This window comes from Prionailurus viverrinus, chromosome F2 (genome assembly GCF_022837055.1).
Source record: "Prionailurus viverrinus isolate Anna chromosome F2, UM_Priviv_1.0, whole genome shotgun sequence".
Lineage (NCBI taxonomy): Eukaryota > Metazoa > Chordata > Mammalia > Carnivora > Felidae > Prionailurus > Prionailurus viverrinus.
Genome location: NC_062578.1, coordinates 46,468,677 through 46,488,590, shown reverse-complemented (window position 1 = coordinate 46,488,590; position 19,914 = coordinate 46,468,677). Strand labels below are relative to the sequence as shown.

The 19,914-nt window shown below is 39.2% G+C and overlaps 1 protein-coding gene and 1 pseudogene across 4 annotated transcripts in view; both read right to left on the bottom strand.

The window, feature by feature from the left end:
* The window catches only part of SPAG1 (sperm associated antigen 1), a 71,899-nt gene that overhangs the window by 25,706 nt on the left and 26,279 nt on the right, over positions 1-19,914 (bottom strand). For all 4 annotated transcript variants that reach the window (XM_047842245.1, XM_047842249.1, XM_047842247.1 and 1 more), the window contains 4 exons: positions 18,370-18,476; positions 12,627-12,786; positions 1,343-1,717; positions 920-1,019 (listed from right to left, as the gene is read on the bottom strand). In XM_047842245.1, coding sequence (XP_047698201.1) covers positions 920-1,019; positions 1,343-1,717; positions 12,627-12,786; positions 18,370-18,476 — 742 coding nt within the window. The remainder of the gene's footprint in view (positions 1-919; positions 1,020-1,342; positions 1,718-12,626; positions 12,787-18,369; positions 18,477-19,914) is intronic.
* LOC125156321 (39S ribosomal protein L39, mitochondrial-like) lies at positions 14,778-15,888 on the bottom strand (annotated as a pseudogene).

The window sequence follows — 19,914 nt, the reverse complement described above, 5'->3', positions numbered from 1 at the left end:
TATTGTTCAAACTAGGACTTTTGAGAGTGAAAAAGGGTGACAGTAATAATTTTACCACACAAGAGTAAACCAGGACTGTGAACATCAATCCAGGACATACGATTTATTTGCTAGATACTTAATAGTAGCTTCTTTCCAAAGGGCTCCTGAAGCAGGTTTATTCCTTGATAGTGGAAGAAAACAGTACTTTTTATTCATGTAAATATATTCACCAATTTCAGTATGTAACTTGTTGAGTAACATGGGTGACCACAGTGCTTGAAGGATGCAAAGCTGTATGTAAAATATGGTTCTGGTCCTCACAGAGCTCAATATCCAATGTAGTGGATGACACAAGTACCCACAGGTGTGAGAGTGACAGTGCAAGGGTTATAGCCATGCAAGTGACCAGGAAGGCAAAGAAGAGGGAGGGGTTAGTTGAGCAGGGATTTCAGAAGCAAAGATGTGCTGAGGGCATTACAGACAGTGGACCAAATGAGAGCAGAAAGCTTGTTCAGGGGGCAACGTGGTAAAAAAGGACCCTATAATTATCTGGAACACCATACTGAGCCACTGAATGCCTATTTGAAACACAAAATAATGCTTCAAGAAAAGTTGTTCTGACACTACAGTGGATTGGAGGCAGCAGAGAGGTTAGATGGAAGGCTCGTCCAGTAGTCTAGGATATGAAAAGAGCGTGAATTAAGGTGGTGGCTGTAGAAATGAAAAAAGTTTGCAGTCTTCTGTTAACTGTCTTCAGTTAGAAGAAGTTTATGAAAGAGAAGAATTTATGACTTCCATGTATAATTCAATTAACATGTCTTTAAAAAGTGTCTTAAGAAATCAGACTCATGCAAAAATTTAGTAAGCAATTAAATACTGCATTCATCACACTGGAATGGTAAAACTCTCTTGAGAAACCTGAAAATGGGCAGTTTACCTGGTACAATCTTGAATGCAGCCGCTGCAGTTTCCTTCTTTTAGGTAACACGCTGCTCTATTTGAATATAAGATACTTAGATCATCTGCGCTTCCACTTCCTAAAATCACATTTAATTAAACACGGTTAAAATCCATTAGCGCAGTCACAGTTCACCATCACAAGACGACTGAGGTCTCCAGGGACACTGCAGTCCTGCAGGCCGCCCATAATGCGGCGCCCCGGGAGCGGCCCGTGCCCGCAGTGGCCTGCCCGCGCACACACTACGCATTCCACGGTGCTGCCCGCCCAGGTCGGTGCCACCCCGCCCTGGGTCTGTTCCGCATGAAGGAACGCACGCACGCGAGCGCCTGTCACCGGGCGGCGGCCCGGCAGGTCCCGTGAGCCGCAGCCCTAGGGGAGGCGCGGGCGCTGCTCGCCTACCTGCAGGCTCCAGCTGCGCGATCGCCGCCGAGTACTTGAGGGTCGCCTCGGGGAACTGCCCGCTTCTGAACAGCTCGTTGCCCTGGCTCTTCAGGCTAGCGGGGCCGAGAGGGGCGGCGGGGGACGGGGGCGCGGCGGTGGGGTCTCCCGCGCCCCGCCCGCCGCCAGGGTGCCGGCTGGCGCCGCCCTCCGCCGCCGCCGCCGAAGCACGCGGTCGGCCCCGCTTGTCCGCGCCGGCCCCTGGCGACCGACCCCGCCGCGGCGCGCCCCTCTCCGACCGCTTGCCACCCTCGCTCTTGCCGGTCAGCTTCTTCTGGATGTTGCCCATGGCGCACGGCTCCGCGGCGCTCCTAGCTCCCGCCGGCTCCGCGCCCTCTGTGGGAAGTTGATGCGGGAAGTGAGTGTTTGCATCATCAGGAGAAACTACCTACCGCGGCTGCCGCGGGGGTGTCTGCGCAGACGCACGGCGCAGCGCCCGAGGGGGCGGGTCGCGGGAAAGGCCCGGCGGGCACCGCCCCCGCGGGCGTGGAGGCGCGGTTCCCGGCACTTCCAGGGGCAGGTCGGCTCCGGGGCTGACCGCCTGGCCCGGTCCTCCCGGCAGTGCGTGGAAGCCGCCCCGTAGTTAACTCGTTAAACGCCGACGGGTTCGAGGCGGAACCGCTGTCCAAAGTCATTCCCTATGTCAAAGCATACGTGGCGAGCTACAACTTACAAAATATGTGTACCCTTCTCCCATTTACAATTTACGAATGAAGTTACTAAACATTGAATACAATAATTAATTGCACCCAACGTCAGAGTACCATTTTCTTACGTTAAAGGACTAGGAGAAAAAGATAATGCGAAAGTGAAATAAAATCCAAGTGATTAAATCATTTAAAAATGAATTTAGCAAAGAAGTGATCTAAAATAGGTACCAAGTTTTTAAAGGGAGCCTTCAAAACAATAAATTTCCCATTACAATGCTTATGCAAACGTAAATTCCTTTGATCTTAATTGAAAGATTTCAGAGCCCACTTTGGATCCTCTTTCTCTCCCCCTCCCCTGCTTGAGCTTGTGTGTGCGCCCGCTCAAAGTCTCTCTCTCTCTCAAAAATAAACGTTAAAAACAACGAAAGGAAAAAGAAAACCACAAATATTTAAATGAAAATCAGTGGATGCTCACCTTAAGGCAAGCGCTGAGTATAAAAACACACATACAAGTGTAATAACCAAAACTGGCTTCATTATGAACACAATAAAAAGATCTTGTTATAGCAATAAATCCTGAGATTGGACCCAGTAAGATTATTAGAGCAAGGCTCCAGTGTTCGTCATCTGGTATCTGCTGCTCAAGTCCCCTCCCAGCATAAAACCAGATAAAAGCATAGATCAGTGTCAGCAGAAACAAGACAATTTAGTACTATTTTCTATTACCTTGTACATTATCCCCTCAAGTCTGTCTATTACTAAATAGCTGCAGTTTATTTGGAACTTAATACGGGTCAATATCTTTACATAATCATTAATCCTCAAACCAAGTATTATCATCCCCACTTTACAAATGGGGCAACAAAGACACAAGGAAAAAGCTAAAGAATGTCCTGGAGCAAAAGAGCTAGAAATCAGCATAACTGGATTATGGGATTCCAGGGAAATGAACTGAAAGTCATACCTCTTCCCTTAAGATTGAAATGTCTTTGAACAGCTTTGTTAGTCTCTACAAAGGTAAGCAGAGGCCCAAACATGAAAGACCTGTGAGTTCTGGCGGTACTGAACTGTGGGACATTCCAGAGGAGTTGTTCAGGAGGTGGCTCCAAAAGTAGCTCAGAGGAGTGGCCTTATCTTGACTCTTCAGATAAGTCCTAATTAGCTTGGGAGTTGCTGATATAAACAGGATCATTGAAGTTTGGGTATGGATGAGGTCACTCAGATCTTCTGAAGGATTCTTAAAAAATACTAATACTTAAAGGATGATCAGAAGAAAAACCTCCAATGGGATGGAGAAGTATATAGAAATGAGAGAAAACCCAGGAGGGAGTACTGCCTCAGAAACCAAGAAAGAGTATTTCAGGGAGAAAGGACTCAACAGTAACAAATATCAAAGGAATGGATGGCCAGCAGTGTCAACTATATAAGGCCTATAGAGAACCATTAGATCTAAAGCCACAAGGACTTACTTCAGTAGCCTTCAAAAGTTTGGGTAGTTGGTAGATGCAAAACTCCTCAACAAAAATAGCAAACCGAATCCAACAGCCTATACAAGGATTATACACCATGACCAAGTGGGATTTCTCTCAGGAAGTAGTTCAACAGTACAAAATCAATATACACACCACACATGAATAGAATAAGGGGAAAAACCACATGACCACAACTAACATTGAGAAAGTGTTTTACAGGGACACCTGGGGCGCTTGGGTAGCTCAGTTGGTTAAGCATCTGACTCTTGTTCTTAGCTAAGGTCTTGATCTCAGGGTCATGAGTTCAAGCCCTGTGTTGGGCTCCACACGCTGGGTGTGAAGCCTACTTAAAAAAATAAAAATAAATAAAAACAAAAAGCATTTTACAAAATCCAACACCTTCTCATGACTCAAAAAAAAAAAAAAAAAGAAAACCACTCAGAAAACTAGGAACAGAAATGAAATTTCTCAATCTGATAAAGTATAATTATGAAAAACTCAGTCAACATCATATTCAATGGTAGAGTCCTAAAAGTTTTCCCCTGAAGATCAGGAACAAGACAAGGATACTATTTTCACTGCAGCTACTCAACATTATACTGGAAATTGTAGCCTGATCAATTAGGCAAGAAAAAAATAAAATAAATTAAAAAATAAAATAAAATAAAATAAGCATCCATATTGGAAGGGAAAAAGTAAAACCATTTATTAACAGATGACATAATTGTTATATATTATTATATATATTTTATATTATGCATATGTGTTTGTATGTGTGTGTTTATATATATTTGTGTGTGTATAACACACACGCACACACACACACATACTAAAAAGCAAATTCAGCAATTTCAGGGTATAAGATATACTAGCAATGAACAATCTGACAATTACAACAACAGTCCCGTTTACAATAGCGTCATACAAATAAAATTTAGGAATACATTTAACCAAGGAGGTGAAAGACCTGTACGCTGAAAACTACAAATCATTGCTGGAAGAAAACCAACAAATGGAAAGGCATCTCTTCATTACCGATAGGATGACTTAATTTTAAGGTACGCAAAGTTATCTACAGATCTGGCATAATTCCTAACAAATTCTTACAGGCTTTTTTGCAGAAATGGAAAAGCTGATCCTCAAATTCATATGGAATTTACAGGAGTCCAGGATAATCAAAACAATCTTGAAAAAGAACAAAATCAAAGGACTCACACTTCGGATTTCAAAACTTACTAAAAGTTCCAGTAATCAAAACAGTGTGGTACTGACATAAGGATAGACATCTAGACCAACAGAATAGAACTGAGAGTCTGCAAACCCATATTTATCTATGGCCAGTTGATTTTTGACAAGAGTGTCCAAGTCCATTCAATGGGGAAAGAATAATCTGACAAATGGTGTTCAGACAATGCATTTCCACATGCTGAGGGGGAAAAAAAAAGCTAAGTTGGACCCCTTCCTACATCAATCAATCAAAATAAGTTAGTAATCTAAATATAAGAGCTAAAACCATAAAATTCTTAGAAGAGAACATAAAGCTAAATCTATATGACCTTGGATTTGGCAAAGGATTTTTATATATGACATCAAAGGCACAGGCAACAAAAGAGAAAATAAATTGAACTTCATCAAAATTAACAACTTTTGTGCATAAAAGGGTATTATTAAGATAGTAAAAAGACAACCCACAGAATGGGAGAAACTGTGTGCAAGGGTCTAGTATCCAGACTATATAAAGTGCACTTATAATGCAACTATAAAGAGACAATCTAATTTTTAAATGGGCAAAGAACTTGATAAACATTCCTCCAAAGAAGCTAAACAAATAATAATAAACACGTAAGATTGGTTAACATAGTAAGTCATTAGAAAAATGCAAATCAAAACCATAAGGAGTTACCACTTCACACCCATTATGATGGTTATAATCAAAAAAGTAAACTGTAACAAGTGTTTCAAGGATGTGGAGGAATTAAAATCCTCATATATTGGTGGGACTATAAAATGGTATAGCCACATTGGAAAATAGTCTGGCAGTTCCTAGAGAAGCTAAACACTGAGTTGCCGTGTAACCCAGCATTCTACTCCTAGTTATTAAAATTAAAAACACATGCATAAACACAAAACTTGCATAGCCACATTATTCATAATAGACAAAAAAGTGGAAACAGCCCAAATGTACATCAACAGATAAAGTGTAGTATTATCCATGCAATAGAATATTTGTCCATAAAAAGGAATAAAGTACTGACACATGCTGCAACATGGATGGACCTTGAAACTATTATGCTAAGTAAAAGGAGCCAGACATAAAACACCACATATTGTATGATTCCATTTATATGAGATATTCAGCACAGGCAAATCCACAGAGACAGAAAATAGTGGTTGTCAGGGGAGGGGTGATGGAAGTGACTGTTAATGGGTATGACATTTCTTTTTGTGATGATAAAAAAATGTTCCAGAATTAGACTGTGTTGATGGTTGCACAACCTTGTGAATATATTAAAATCCACTGAACTTGAAAAGGATGAATTTCATGATATATGTATCCTATCTCAATTTAAAAAAAGGAATGCTTATTTCACTTTACCCTTGATGAGTCAGAGGATACTTTTTTTTTTTTTTTAAACCCCCATGTTGGCCAATTTGATGGGAGAGAAAAGGAATCTTTTCCCTTTTTTATTAGCAATACAAAATTTGTTGATCACTTAATTTATCCATTGGTGATTTATCTGTTCATACACTTTGTTCATTTCAGTACTGGGCTATTTTAACATTTGATTATTGTTTTTTAAAAGCTCTTCATATTATAAGGTTATCAACTGCTTGTCATTTTTCTTAGTTTGTCATTTGTATTTTAATTTTTTTATAACATCTGACTTATACAGGTTTTTCACTTTTACAGTCAACATCATTTACCTTTCTTTTCATGATTTTGTCTATTAACTCTTTGAAATCTCTACCCTTCCACCTTCCTGATCCCACTGACTCCAGGACAAGAGAAATAACTGTATTTTATTCTTCTGTGAGTTACTATCTAATTTTCTTATATTTCATTTTTAAGTGGGGAATAAGCAACAGCACTAAAGAGGGGCTAGATGCTTAATTTCCTCTGATTGCTTCACAGACTCTGTAAAAAGACAAAATAAATACTAAAGCCTCTGACAGCTAGTTGTATGATGATGGTCACATCTAAATGCTCTCCAGTAGGGAGAGAAAACACAAATAGATGGGGAGTTCCCAAGAAAGCCCAGAAACTCAAATCCCCAGACCTAATCAGCCTGACATATAGATATTTCTTCATACTGGTCCTTGGAAGGGCAGGTGAAGGAAACCTATCATTTGTCTTGTCTCAGTACCTGATACAGAGTAGGTGCTCAATAACTGTCAGCTATTAAGTTAAATCCACTGGTTATGTTATACCTCAGTCGGGATGAACTGGGCCTGGCCAACGCAAGTGGTGCTCGCAAGGGAGCAACATTATCAGCCGAGGTTAAACAACACTAAATGCTGCATTTTTTCATGGCCTTCAGGGCTCCCTGCATCATACCCCATAATGACTAGGAATTCTTTCTCGGAATGTGGTGATATGGGGAAACACATGCAAGGATTCCATCCTAATAACACCCCTCTGGGCTTTCACATTATTTCCTAGAAGTGACTTCGATTTCTCCTGTCTTGTCCAAGGCTCCAGGACCTCTAACAATGGAACTCGGTAAGGTGAGCATAAGATAGCCCCATTGATTTTATTTCATCTTAAAAGGACTACCTCTGTGCTTCTAGCCATTTATTCCACCTATGGATTTGCTTTCCTGATAAAAGGGAACTAACTGGTCTTAACATTTACATTCCTCTCAAGACATTTTTGTTTTCGGAATCTCACATATTTTTAAGTATTCGCTTATCTACAAAATAATTATTGAGGGGCACGAATGACAAGATCAGATATGGTTCCCTTAAAAGCTCTAGCTGCTTGGAAATCTGAATGAGAATATTGCTTCTCTGTAGTTCTAATGTTAGGGATAACCACCTAACTCAGAGAGAAACATCTTATGAACCTATTAAATGATATTACATAACAATCCTAACTCAGATTACTAATCATAGAATATTACTCATTGTTTAATGATTAGCCCTTCCCTGTTTATGTTTATTTGTGAGGAGGGCTGTTTAGTATCTCTCCCTCCCCCAGCTTTATTGACATATAATTGACATATAACATTCCTTGTGTAAGTTTAAAGTGTACAACGTGATGATTTTATATATATACATATACATGCACACATATATACACATATAAATATGTATATACGTATATTGCAAAATGATTACCATAGTAAGGTTACTTAAAACATCCATCACTTTACATAACTTTTTTTTGTAGTGAGAACATTTAAAATATACTTTCTTAGCAACTTTCAAGTATATAATACCACATTTTTAACTATAGTCACCATGCTGTAAATTAGCTCCCCAAAACTTATTCATCTTACAACTGGAAGTTTTCACTCTAACCAACTTATCCCCCATGCCCCCACTCCTGGCAACCACTGTTCTACTCTCTATTTCTCCAAATTTGGCTTTTTTTTACATTCCACACAGAAGTGAGACCATACGGTATTTGCCTTTCTCTGACTTATTTCACTTGGCATAATCTCCTAAAGGTCCACCTATGTTTTTGCACATGGCAGGAATTCCTTCTTTTTTTTTTTTTTTCTTTTTTTTTGTGGCCTAAAAATATTCTAGTGTGTGTGAGTGTGTGTCTTACATTTACTTTATCCACTTATCTGCTGAAGGACACTTAGGTTGTTTCCATGTCTTGGCTATTGGGAATAATGCTGAAAAGAACAAAAGGGTACAGATACCTCTTTAAGATAGTGATTTCATTTCTTTTGAACATATACCCAGAAATAGGATAACTGGACCATATGGTAGTTTTAATCTTTTGAGGAACCTCCATACTGTTTTTCATAGTGGCTCCATTAGTTTATATTCCCACCAGCAGTCAGCAAGTGATCCCTTTTCTCCACATCCTTGCCCACATTTGTTATTTCTTATCTCTCTGATGACAGCAATTCAAACACATTTGGGGTGACATCTCATTATGGCTTTGATTTGCATTTTCCTGATGACTGATGTTGAGCACCCTTTTCTGTATCCACTGGCCATGTGAGTATCTTCTTTGGAAAAATGTCTACTCAGTTCTTATGCTCCTTTAATCAAAAATGATCACATTGGGGTGCCTGGGTGGCGCAGTCGGTTAAGCGTCCGACTTCAGCCAGGTCACAATCTCGCGGTCCATGAGTTCAAGCCCCGCGTCAGGCTCTGGGCTGATGGCTCAGAGCCTGGAGCCTGTTTCCGATTCTGTGTCTCCCTCTCTCTCTGCCCCTCCCCCCGTTCATGCTCTGTCTCTCTCTGTCCCAAAAATAAATAAACGTTGAAAAAAAAAATTAAAAAAAAAATGATCACATTGGTTTTTAACTCACTTGTTCCTCAACATAGGTTCAGCCTCTGATAAGAGTCAGTGAGCACAAGGGAGATAAACACCAAATTACATCTGTTTCTTTGACAGTGTAGCCTGGTGATGTTCAGTCTGGACTTCATAGAGTATAGAACGTATACTTTCTTAGTTGGCATCCAGTAACCACTTTTATGAGATAGACTTTGGAGTCACACAGATTTAGGGCCATATCCTAGCCACGTGACTTACAGCCAGTGCATATGCGGCAAATAACTACAACTGTCTAGGCTTCCATTGCCTAATCTATGAAAGTCTGCATTATAGCTTTCTTGAGAATTAAATAAAATAATCTATATAAAACACTTTCATAGTTCTTCAAATGTGTTAATCTTTCAAAAAAAAAAAAAAACTAGCAATGAGAAAGGCAGCTCCTGTCAACATGGAGTAAACACACTCCACCCATCTCTCCCACTGAATATAACTAAAAATCTGAAACAGAATTGATGCAGCAGGCACACGAGGACACCGAAAAGTAAATGGTAGCAGCCCAGTTGGGAAAAGGAACTAGAACCTGAAATACCACCAAACCAGCAGTGAGTTTCTGTTTTTTCTTTCCTCTGATATCTCCTAACCTGGGTCAAAGGCCATCTAAAACCCAGAACTGCTGCACTGGGTGTGGGGAGAAAGAGCTTCAGGAGAAGCCCTCTATTTAGTTTATCTAAAGCAACAAGTTAGCTGGCACCTATGAGAGAGAGTTGGGGAAAACCTGGTTTTTTCTTTTTTCCTTTCTATCCAATCCCAGCCCCCAGCCAATCCTGCAGCAGCTGCAGAGGCAGCAGCTGCAGAGGCAGCAGCAGCCAAGTAGGTACCTAAACTCTTATCTCTGGTCAGAGAAGCTGTGTCCCAAGCATTCTTCCCCATTGCTTTTCTTCTCTGTCCTGTTGCTGCTTAGTCCTGGAGGCACACAGTCATGGGAAGTGTGCGGTAGAATGGGGAAATTAAAAGTCTGGCTTTCTGGCTAGAGGAACGGGAAGGAAAACCATTGGAAACCAGAAAGAGTAGAGAAGAATCACAGAGAGAAAGGAACTCAAGAAAACAATTGCAAAGAATTGTATATGGACTGGACGCACCCTCCAGGTGATCTATATGCATGTGACCCTAAACGTCATTCTGAAAATTTTGAGACCGGAATCACAGGGGAAGACCACTGCCCAGACCCCAGCTAGTCACAGAGTTGTGTACAGGTGGGACAGATCCAAATAGCATTGCAAAGGTCTTGAAACTAAACTGACATTAGAACCATATTCCACAGGAATGCCTGGGTGGCTCGGTTGGTTAAGTGTCTGACTCTTGGTTTTGACTCAGGTCACGATCTCACAGTTTTGTGAGTTCAAGCCCCACATCGGGCTCTGCATTGGCAACACAGAGCCTGCTTGGGATTCTCTCTCCCCACCCCACCCCCCCAGCCCTTCCCCCACTGTGCTGTCTCTGTCTCTCTCAAAATAAATACATAAACTTAAAAAAAAACCCATATTCCACAGAAGTTGGGTAGGAAAACTGTTACCCTAACCTAATCAGATTAACTGCTTTAAAAAAATTCTCCATAAGATTTAAACAAGACTGAAAACCACATAATATTTAAAATTGCTAGTATACAGTACACAATTACTTAACAAATGAGGAAGAGAGAAAATATTAACATTTGGCAAGGGGAAAAGACAATTAAGTAATGCCAAACCCCAGATAACACAGATGTTAATACTCAAAGACTTTTAGTGACTATTATAACCATGTCCAAGAAATAAAGCCAAACTCTCCCAAAATGGACAGAAAGACTTAAAAACTTTGCAGAGAAATGTAAGATTTTTAAGAAATGGAAATTTTAGAGTGGAAAACCACAATAACCAAAATTTAAAATTCACTGAATGGGAGCAACAGTAGATTTGGGATCAAAGAAGAAAAAAATCAGTGAACTTGAATATAGATCAATAGAAACTTTTCAATCGTAAGAAAAAAAAAAAAAGAAAAAAGCCTCAAGGACTTGTGGGACAATACTAAGTGGTCTAACAATTGTGGCATAACAGTCCCTGTGGGAAAGGAGAAATAGTATTGTCCCCCCAAAAAAACTTTTGAAGAAATTATGACAGATCATAGGTTACCAAGGTTTGAGGTGAGGGGAGAATTTGGCTAAAAGGAGAGCAAGGAGTCTTTGGTGTGATGGAATCGTTCTGTATCCTGATGGTGGTGGCTGTCACATGAAATTATATACATGTTGGAACTGCATACCAAACAACTCCATTTTCACTATATGTAAATTTTTTAAAAGAGTTTTTAAATATTTATTCATTTTTGAGAGAGAGTGTGAATGAGCATGAGATGGGGAGGGGCAGAAAGAAAAGGAGAGAGAGACTCCCAAGCAGGTGCTGCACCGCAAGCCCAGAGCCCCACACAGGGCTCGAAACCATGAACCATGAGATCATGACCTGAGCCGAAATCAAGAGTTGGGCACTTAATTGACCGAGCCACCCAGGGGCCCCCCATGTAAGATTTTAAATGATCTCCTTTAATTTTAAGACGCTTGGCTTGACACCTTTAGATGAATATAAACCTGTAGAACAATATTTGCTGCCAGAATTTATTTAAAGTGGCTGAAAGGTGAGTCTCAATCCTTGAAAAACTATTTAATGTCTCCTTTTTTTCTTTTTTTTTAATCCTTTGATGCCCTCTCTTCTTTTCCTATCTCCCTGGTGCTCTTAGTCTGTTTCCTTTTTTCTCTTCCTCCTTTTTTTTCGGTCCCTTTGTCTTTACCCTGTCTTCACTGATCATATATTGTCTTGAGCTATATATCTTACGTTATATTTCTGTCACTGAAAAAATAACAATGTTTACCTCTTTAATTTTTTAAGTTGAATGAACATTTTATATTTCTCTTTCAAAATTAAAATATTCTGTCAGTTACTTGCCAAGTTGAGTTCTGTCCATGAATGATTTTCAAAACTGTTGCTTTCCCTTTGAATGCTGGGGTGGGGGGTGGGAGGCTACTCTCAGAAGGGGGTAGAGCCGCCCACCCCCCCCACCCCCCCACAAGGGAGTAGGTGGATCTTCCCCCTTAAAGCTGATGTAACTATCATTATTTTGTATTATGAAGATAAAAGTTTACCTAGTCTAGATTCTTTTAAAAAAGTTATATCAGAGGTGAAATTATGCCTATTTCTTTTGCATATATAAAAAAATTTTGAGAGGCACGTGTAGCAATTTCCCAACAATGCATTCATCTTTGTCCTATACTCCTGTGAAGGCAACATATTTTGTTTACAACCAAGTAGATATATACGGAACAATCATCTAGGAGAAAGGTAAAGGTTAAGGTTAACTTGCAAATGGCTGGTACATGGATAATATGATAATATTACTGGTATTATCAGTATACCATGATAATCAGGAATTGAACACCAGAGAAGTGTACCAGGTTAAGAAGAAAAATGGGTTTGGAAGATTATATTAGGAAAAACATAAAGAAAAAACTTGCTTGTGAATTTATAAGGTAAAGCTAGAGTTTGGTAGACTAAGAATTTTGATAGAAAGAGAAAATTTGAGCCAGCTCATCATATAAAAAGGGAGGTTTTTGCATAACCAAAAGAGAAAAGATGTTTTACTCTTATCTCCGCTGTTGTCTTCATGTTTTCTTCTGCTGTCCTTTCCACCTTCATCCTCTGAGTTTTCTACTTCCTGGATTACCATTCTCTTCCCTTTGGTTTCAGTCTTAGGTGCAGGTTGAGAATTTTTCAGATCTCTTTCAACCTCCAACAAGGTCTTCTGCAACATAACCACCATGTTAAAGAAAATTTCTTCCTCTAATTAAAAACATAACCATCCTGTCAGGTAGGAATATGAAGATATTAAAAAGTGAATAAAGATGGGGCGCCTGGGTGGCTCAGTCGGTTAAGCGTCCGACTTCAGCTCAGGTCACGATCTCAATCAAGGTCCGTAAGTTCGAGCCCCGCGTTGGGCTCTGGGCTGATGGCTCGGAGCCTGGAGCCTGCTTCACATTCTGTGTCTCCCTCTCTCTCTCTGCCCCTCCCCTGTTCATGCTCTGTATCTCTCTGTCTCAAAAATAAAAAATAAAAAAAAAGTGAATAAAGATATCAAAGATAACACTTTTTATGGTGACCTTTCTTTCCTTTTTCAAACAACTTCATTGGTTTGTCTGATTATAATCATACATGTCCATGGTTAAAAACTTAAAGCATAATGAGCATGAAAAAGAAAGAAACCACCTAAAATCCTACCACTCTGATAACACTGACATTCTGACATTTCTAGATATATTTTTACATGTATGTATACACAGTGAGACACAGTTTTATACAAACAAAATCATGACTCATTTTTTTTCAATATATGAAATTTATTGTCAAATTGGTTTCCATACAACACCCAGTGCTCATCCCAAAAGGTGCCCTCCTCAATACCCATCACCCACCCTTCCCTCCCTCCCACCCCCCATCAACCCTCAGTTTGTTCTCAGTTTTTAAGAGTCTCTTATGCTTTGGCTCTCTCCCACTCTAACCTCTTGTTTTTTTTTTTCTTCCCCTCCTCCATGGGTTTCTGTTAAGTTTCTCAGGATTCACATAAGAGTGAAAACATATGGTATCTGTCTTTCTCTGTATGGATTATTTCATTTAGCATCACACTCTCCAGTTCCATCCACGTTGCTAAAAAGGGCCATATTTCGTTCTTTCTCATTGCCACGTAGTACTCCATTGTGTATATAAACTACAATTTCTTTATCCATTCATCAGTTGATGGACATTTAGGCTCTTTCCGTAATTTGGCTATTGTTGAGAGTGCTGCTATAAACATTGGGGTACAAGTGCCCCTATGCATCAGTACTCCTGTATCCCTTGGGTAAATTCCTAGCAGTGCTATCGCTGGGTCATAGGGTAGGTCTATTTTTAATTTTCTGAGGAACCTCCACACTGCTTTCCAGAGTGGCTGCACCAATTTGCATTCCCACCAACAGTGCAAGAGGGTTCCCGTTTCTCCACCTTCTCTCCAGCATCTATAGTCTCCTGAATTGTTCATTTTGGCCACTCTGACTGGCGTGAGGTGATATCTGAGTGTGGTTTTGATTTGTATTTCCCTGATAAGGAGCGACGTTGAGCATCTTTTCATGTGCCTGTTGGCTATCCGGATGTCTTCTTTAGAGAAGTGTCTATTCATGTTTTCTGCCCATTTCTTCACATGACTCATTTTTTTTGAAGTAATGTTAAAAGTTCTACATGTTCTATGCCAATTAGAATGAAAAATACACATATATCAAAATATTTTTCTTCCCTCCCTTCCCCCAATTTTTAACAGCTTACAGAGGTATAGCTGACAAACTGTATACTTCAAATGCACATGTTGATAGCTTTTGACCATAATAAATACATCCATCATTCCCAAGTTTCTTCCTGCTTCCTTCAACTATCTCCTTTTTGGCTCTCCCCTGTATCAGCTTTTCTTTTTGTCATGATAGGTTAGTTTCTATTTTCTAGGATTTTATATAAATAGAATCATACTATATGTACTTTGTTTTTTACTCAGCATAATTATTTTGAAATTCACCCACACTGTTGTATATCTGTATCAGTTCATTCCTTTTTATTGTGAGTAGTAGTCTATGGTATGGATATAACAATTTATCCATTCACCTATTGAAATATGTTTAGGCTGTTAATTTTTGGCAATAAAAAGCCATTATGAACATCTGTGCATAAATCTTTGTATTGACATATGCTTGCATTTTTCTTGGGTAAATACATAGGAGTGGAATGGTTAGATCGTACAGTAGGTATATGATTTTAAGTTTATTTTTTTCACAGGAAAATATTTATTTTAATTTACCATACATATTTATATTTTAGGAAGTTGCTAGGTTGGTACATTTTCCTCTGTAGGTTTAGTTTGAGCTTCAGTTAGCATTTTCCAAGATCTTTCCAATGGCTTATCCCATATTGTAACATGTGCTCTTAAGTGTATAGGTAAAGACAGACCCTGGATTCTTCATACAAGACTCAACTGGGTGGTTTGAAGATTGTGAACTGCTGACACTTCCTAATGGAAACAAATACTTGTTCTTGGACTAAAAGGACCCTCACTCACATCAATGAAGTGACCAATCTGTGTAGCTTGACTATTCTCTCAGGGTTCTGAGATGACTGCTCTTCTATGAAATCCATTTTATACTTGCTGTGTTGAAATATCTCTAATGTCATTTTTGTTTCCACTTCCAGAGTTTCAAATGGAAGATGTTTATAAATTAAAACACGAGCATCTTCTGTGAAGGAACACAGGTTCTCTTTTGTTGGCATGCACTTATCACGTCTCTTATCCAGAACTGCATCATAGCAGAAGGCTCCAGAGATTACAGAAACCTCTGGAGCTCTGACCAAACTGACCACACATTCATCTTTGAATGCTCATCATCATGGCACAAGAATGCTAATAAGCCTTATTCATTTCTACTGGACCATGATCTGTGAAAGTAAGGAATTCAATTTCCTGGGATGTGGTCAAAGGTTTAAACATGTCCCCAGGTTGTCCATCCACAAGACCCAGAATTGACTTCCTGCAGGATCATTCACTTAAATGGATAGCACAACTATAAGGAGTTGAAATGTTTTTATTCATCACAAAGACAGTGCCAGGGTCAGTTTTCTCATCGTGTTTAAATTCAGTCTTCTCAGTTTGAGGAGTTAATGATAACTGCCTGTTTTTCTCTTTATTAAAGAGATCATTCTGCATTATTTGCTTGTTTGCTTCTTTGTTATTGAGTTTTGAGAAGAACTTAACAGTTCTTCCTCAACTTATAATGGGGTTATGTCCTAATAAGCCCATCGTAAATTGAAAATGCATTTAATACCCCTAACTTACCAAACATTGTAGCTTATTAGCCTAGCCCACCTTAAACGTGCTCAGAACACTGATATTACCCTATGGTTGGGCAAAATCCTCCAGCACAAAGCCTATTTTATAATAAAGTGATGAATACCTCATGTAATTTACTGAATACTGAAAGTGAGAGACACAGTGGCTGTATGGGCACAGAACAGTTGTGTCTCGCTTTCCCTATGTGACCACATGGCTGACTGGGAGCTGCCACTCACTGCCCCTGCCCAGCGTATCGCTAGCTCGGAAAAAAATCAAAATTCAAAATTCAAAGTACAGTTTGTACTGAATACATATCACTTTGGCACCATTAGGAAATCAAAAAATTGTAAGTCAAAACATTGTACGTTGGGGACCATGTGTATATTCGTGATGCAAGTCCTTTGTTGGATATACAATTTGAAAATATTTTTTTTCCTTAGTCTGTGGTTTGTCCTGTTTTTTCTTCTGATGATGTCTTTCAGAGAGCAAAAGTTTTAAATTTTAATGAAGTCCAATTTACCAACTTTTTCTTTTATGAATTTTATCCTATGTTTCCTTCCAGAACTCTTATATTCTAGGTTTTACACTGAGGTATATGATCCATTTTGAGTTAATCTTTGCATATAGTTAAAATATAAATGGTTAAGTCTTGAAAGTTAATATGTAAATATGAAATTATATTGGGTAGTGACATTAAAGGTGGTTCTGCTTGTTTAAAAATTTTTTTTAGAGAGGGGCATCTGGGTGGCTCAGTTGGTTGAGTGTCTGACTCTTGATTTCAGCTCAGGTTGTGATCTCACAGTTCGTGGGATTGAACCCCGTGTTGGGCTCTGTGCTGACAGTATGGAGCCTGCTTAGGATTCTTTCTTCCTCTCTCTCTCTCTGCTTTTCCCACTCACATGCACCTTCCTTCTCTCTCTCAAAATAAATAAACAAGAAAAAAATTTTTAAGAATATTGTCATACAAACTTTTCAATAAATATACCACCATAAAATGGAAATACTATGGGAAAAAGACGTATTTTTTTCAGCTGGGCCCTGAACCTAATCCACGGAAATGCTGACTTGATAAATCCACCAGGGACATTAACTGCTACTGAGAGAGTGAGACAGATAACCCAAAAGGTGCATGTGGAAACAGCGACAACTTACTGATGAAAGTTTCTCCATGGGTTTCTCATATTTCTAAATCTGTTGTGAGCAGAGGCAATAAATGACCTTTGTTCCGGACTATCTTTTTGAGGATGTTTGTACTGAGAACAGCTTTGGAAAACAGAGAGTATTTCCCTTCAGAAAAGAGAGAGGTATATTTGCTCTCCAGTATAATAAAGATGTTTCCCTCTGGAACAGAATTTTGGATAGGTTTGCTTGTATTCCACTATAAAAGATGGGGGATTCCTAAATTTGGGATTCCTTGGCTGTGATATAAACTTGCTGAGTGTGCAGCATCTATCTGGGCCACTCTGCACCTCCCTGGGGCACTTGGGGGCCAGGGCAACTGACGTGAACTTGAAGCTCATCAGTTTGCTATAGTGTGAATAACACAATACTTTGTGTCTAACCCAGAAGTCTTGCTTCTTCTGCTAGGCTAGCTTGTTAATTTGCAAGAAGGGTAAAATCTCAGACCCCTCACTGTTCTCAACACTTACCTCTACTCTTTAGGCCTCAAAACAGAGCCCAGAGTGCATATATGAATCAGTCTGCTCAGTCAGGCAGCAAACACTGTCAGTGGTGCTATGCTTACCATGCACTCTTCTATGGCCATGGAGCACATGCCTAATCCTACCTAGGAAACTTCCATACCACTCTGCATGATAAATTGAGATTGGCTCAGAGAAAAGCATTGCTTACAACACTGCAGGAAAGAGAAAAATTAAATATCCCCATTGTATGATATCACTTATATGTGAAATCTGCAAAAGCCAAATTCATAAAAACAGAAAGTAAAATGGTTTTAACCAGGGGCTGGTGGGGTAAGGACACTGGGGAGATGTTGTTTAAGGGTACAAACTTGCAATGAGTAGATAAATAAGTTCTGGAGAGCTAATGCATAGTATAGAGATTACAGTCAGCAATACTGTATCCTAAACTTCAAAGCTGCTAAGAGATTAGATCTTAATTGTTCTTACCACAAAAGAGAAATAATTATGTGATATGACAGAGGTCTTAGCTAAAGCTAAGGTGGTGATCATATTGCAATACATAAATGTATCTAATCAACATATGTACACCTTATACAATGTTATATATCTAAATCAATAAATAAATATTTATCCTTCAGAAGTAGGCTTATAGTTTTGGACAATTTAAAAGCCTGCTTTCTTCCACTTCAAATAGATATTAACACTTTAGGGTGTTTGGGATATACCTAGTTTTTAAAGCTGTGACCTAATTCTCAACATCATTCATCCAGCAAGACTGATATCATTTTAACATAAATACAGAAATAATAGAATTAGGTGAGGAATCACTTTCTGTACTTACTTTGGCCAACTCATTATCAGGTTCAACATTCAGTACTTTATTCAAATCTTCTATAGCTTCCTGGAGCTTGTTTTGATGTTTATATGTAGTGGCACGGCGCAGAAGAGCTGAAAATTTACAGAGAAAAAGTTATATCTTTTAATGTACACTAGCATGGTTAGAACATATTTTTCTTTTCTTTTTTTAATGTTTATTTGTTTTTGAGAGAGAGAGAGAGAGAGAGAGAGAGAGCTAGCAGAGGAGGGGCAGAGAGAGAGGGAGACACAGGATCTGAAGCAGGCTCCCAGCTCTAAGCTGTCAGCACAGAGCCGGACGCAGGGCTCAAACTCACAAACCACAAGATCATAACCTGAGTTGACGTCGGCCACTTACCCAACAGTCACTCAGGTGCCCCTAATTTGGTAACTATTTAAAACTGATAATGAATGCCTTTATAGCCCCATCATTATCCAGGTATAATGAGAGAACTTTGTATAGTTATTATTTTGAGAAGAATCAGGCTTAGAAATTTTGAAAAGTGAGAATTTTATATCTGATATATTTTAATATGCTATTTTAAAATGTAAATTTGACCAATTTGCTTCCAGTCTTAAAATGAGCCATCAATCAAACCATAAGAGACTCTTAAATACAGAGAACAAACTGAGGGTTGATGAGGTAGGGGGAGGAGAGAGGGGAAAATGGGTGATAGGCATTAAGGAGGGTACTTGGGATGAGCACTGCGTGTTGTATGTAAGCGATGAATCATGGGAATCTACTCCCGAAGCCAAGAGCACACTGTATACACTGTATGTTAGCTAACCTGACAATAAATAATATTAAAAAAAAAAAAGAATGAGCCATGAACCTCTGGTTTCTGCATACCCATGTTCACAGTCACAAAAGATTACATTCCATGTGAAAAAAATTAAGTGTTTATATTTACTCAAATACATAAACACTTAAAGAAATAGAGTCCGGGTGCCTGGATGGCTCAGTCGGTTAAACGTCTGACTCGGCTCAAGTCATGATCTCATGGTTCATAAGTTTGACTCCCGCATCGGGCTCTGTGCTGACAGCTCGCAGCCTGGAGCCTGCTTCAGATTCTGTGTCACCCTCTCTCTCAGCCCCTCCCCTGCTCACACTCTGTCTCTCTCTCTCTCAAAAATAAAATAAACATTAAAAAAAATTTTTTTTAAAGAAATAGAGTCTATTGTAAATTATGCTACTCCCTTGTGGAGTGATTGCTTCTTGATAACAGAAAAGGAAAGCAAAGTCTGACTTGTATACCTTGGACTTAGACCATGGCAAAGTTGTGCAGTCACAGAGACAGGAAATCAGAACAGAGTGCTGGTGTTGGTGAAAACATATAGTTGGTTTTGGACACATTTAAAATGTCTATGGACATATAAGTGGAAATGCCAACAAAGCCACTGGTAGAAGGTTCTAGAGCTCTGGTGTGGGCTTATTATATTAATAAATGTTAGAAAATCTGTATTAAATTACACTTAGATATTTTTTGGATAAAAAGATAGTTTGATAAGTAAGTAACAAGAAGGCAAATAT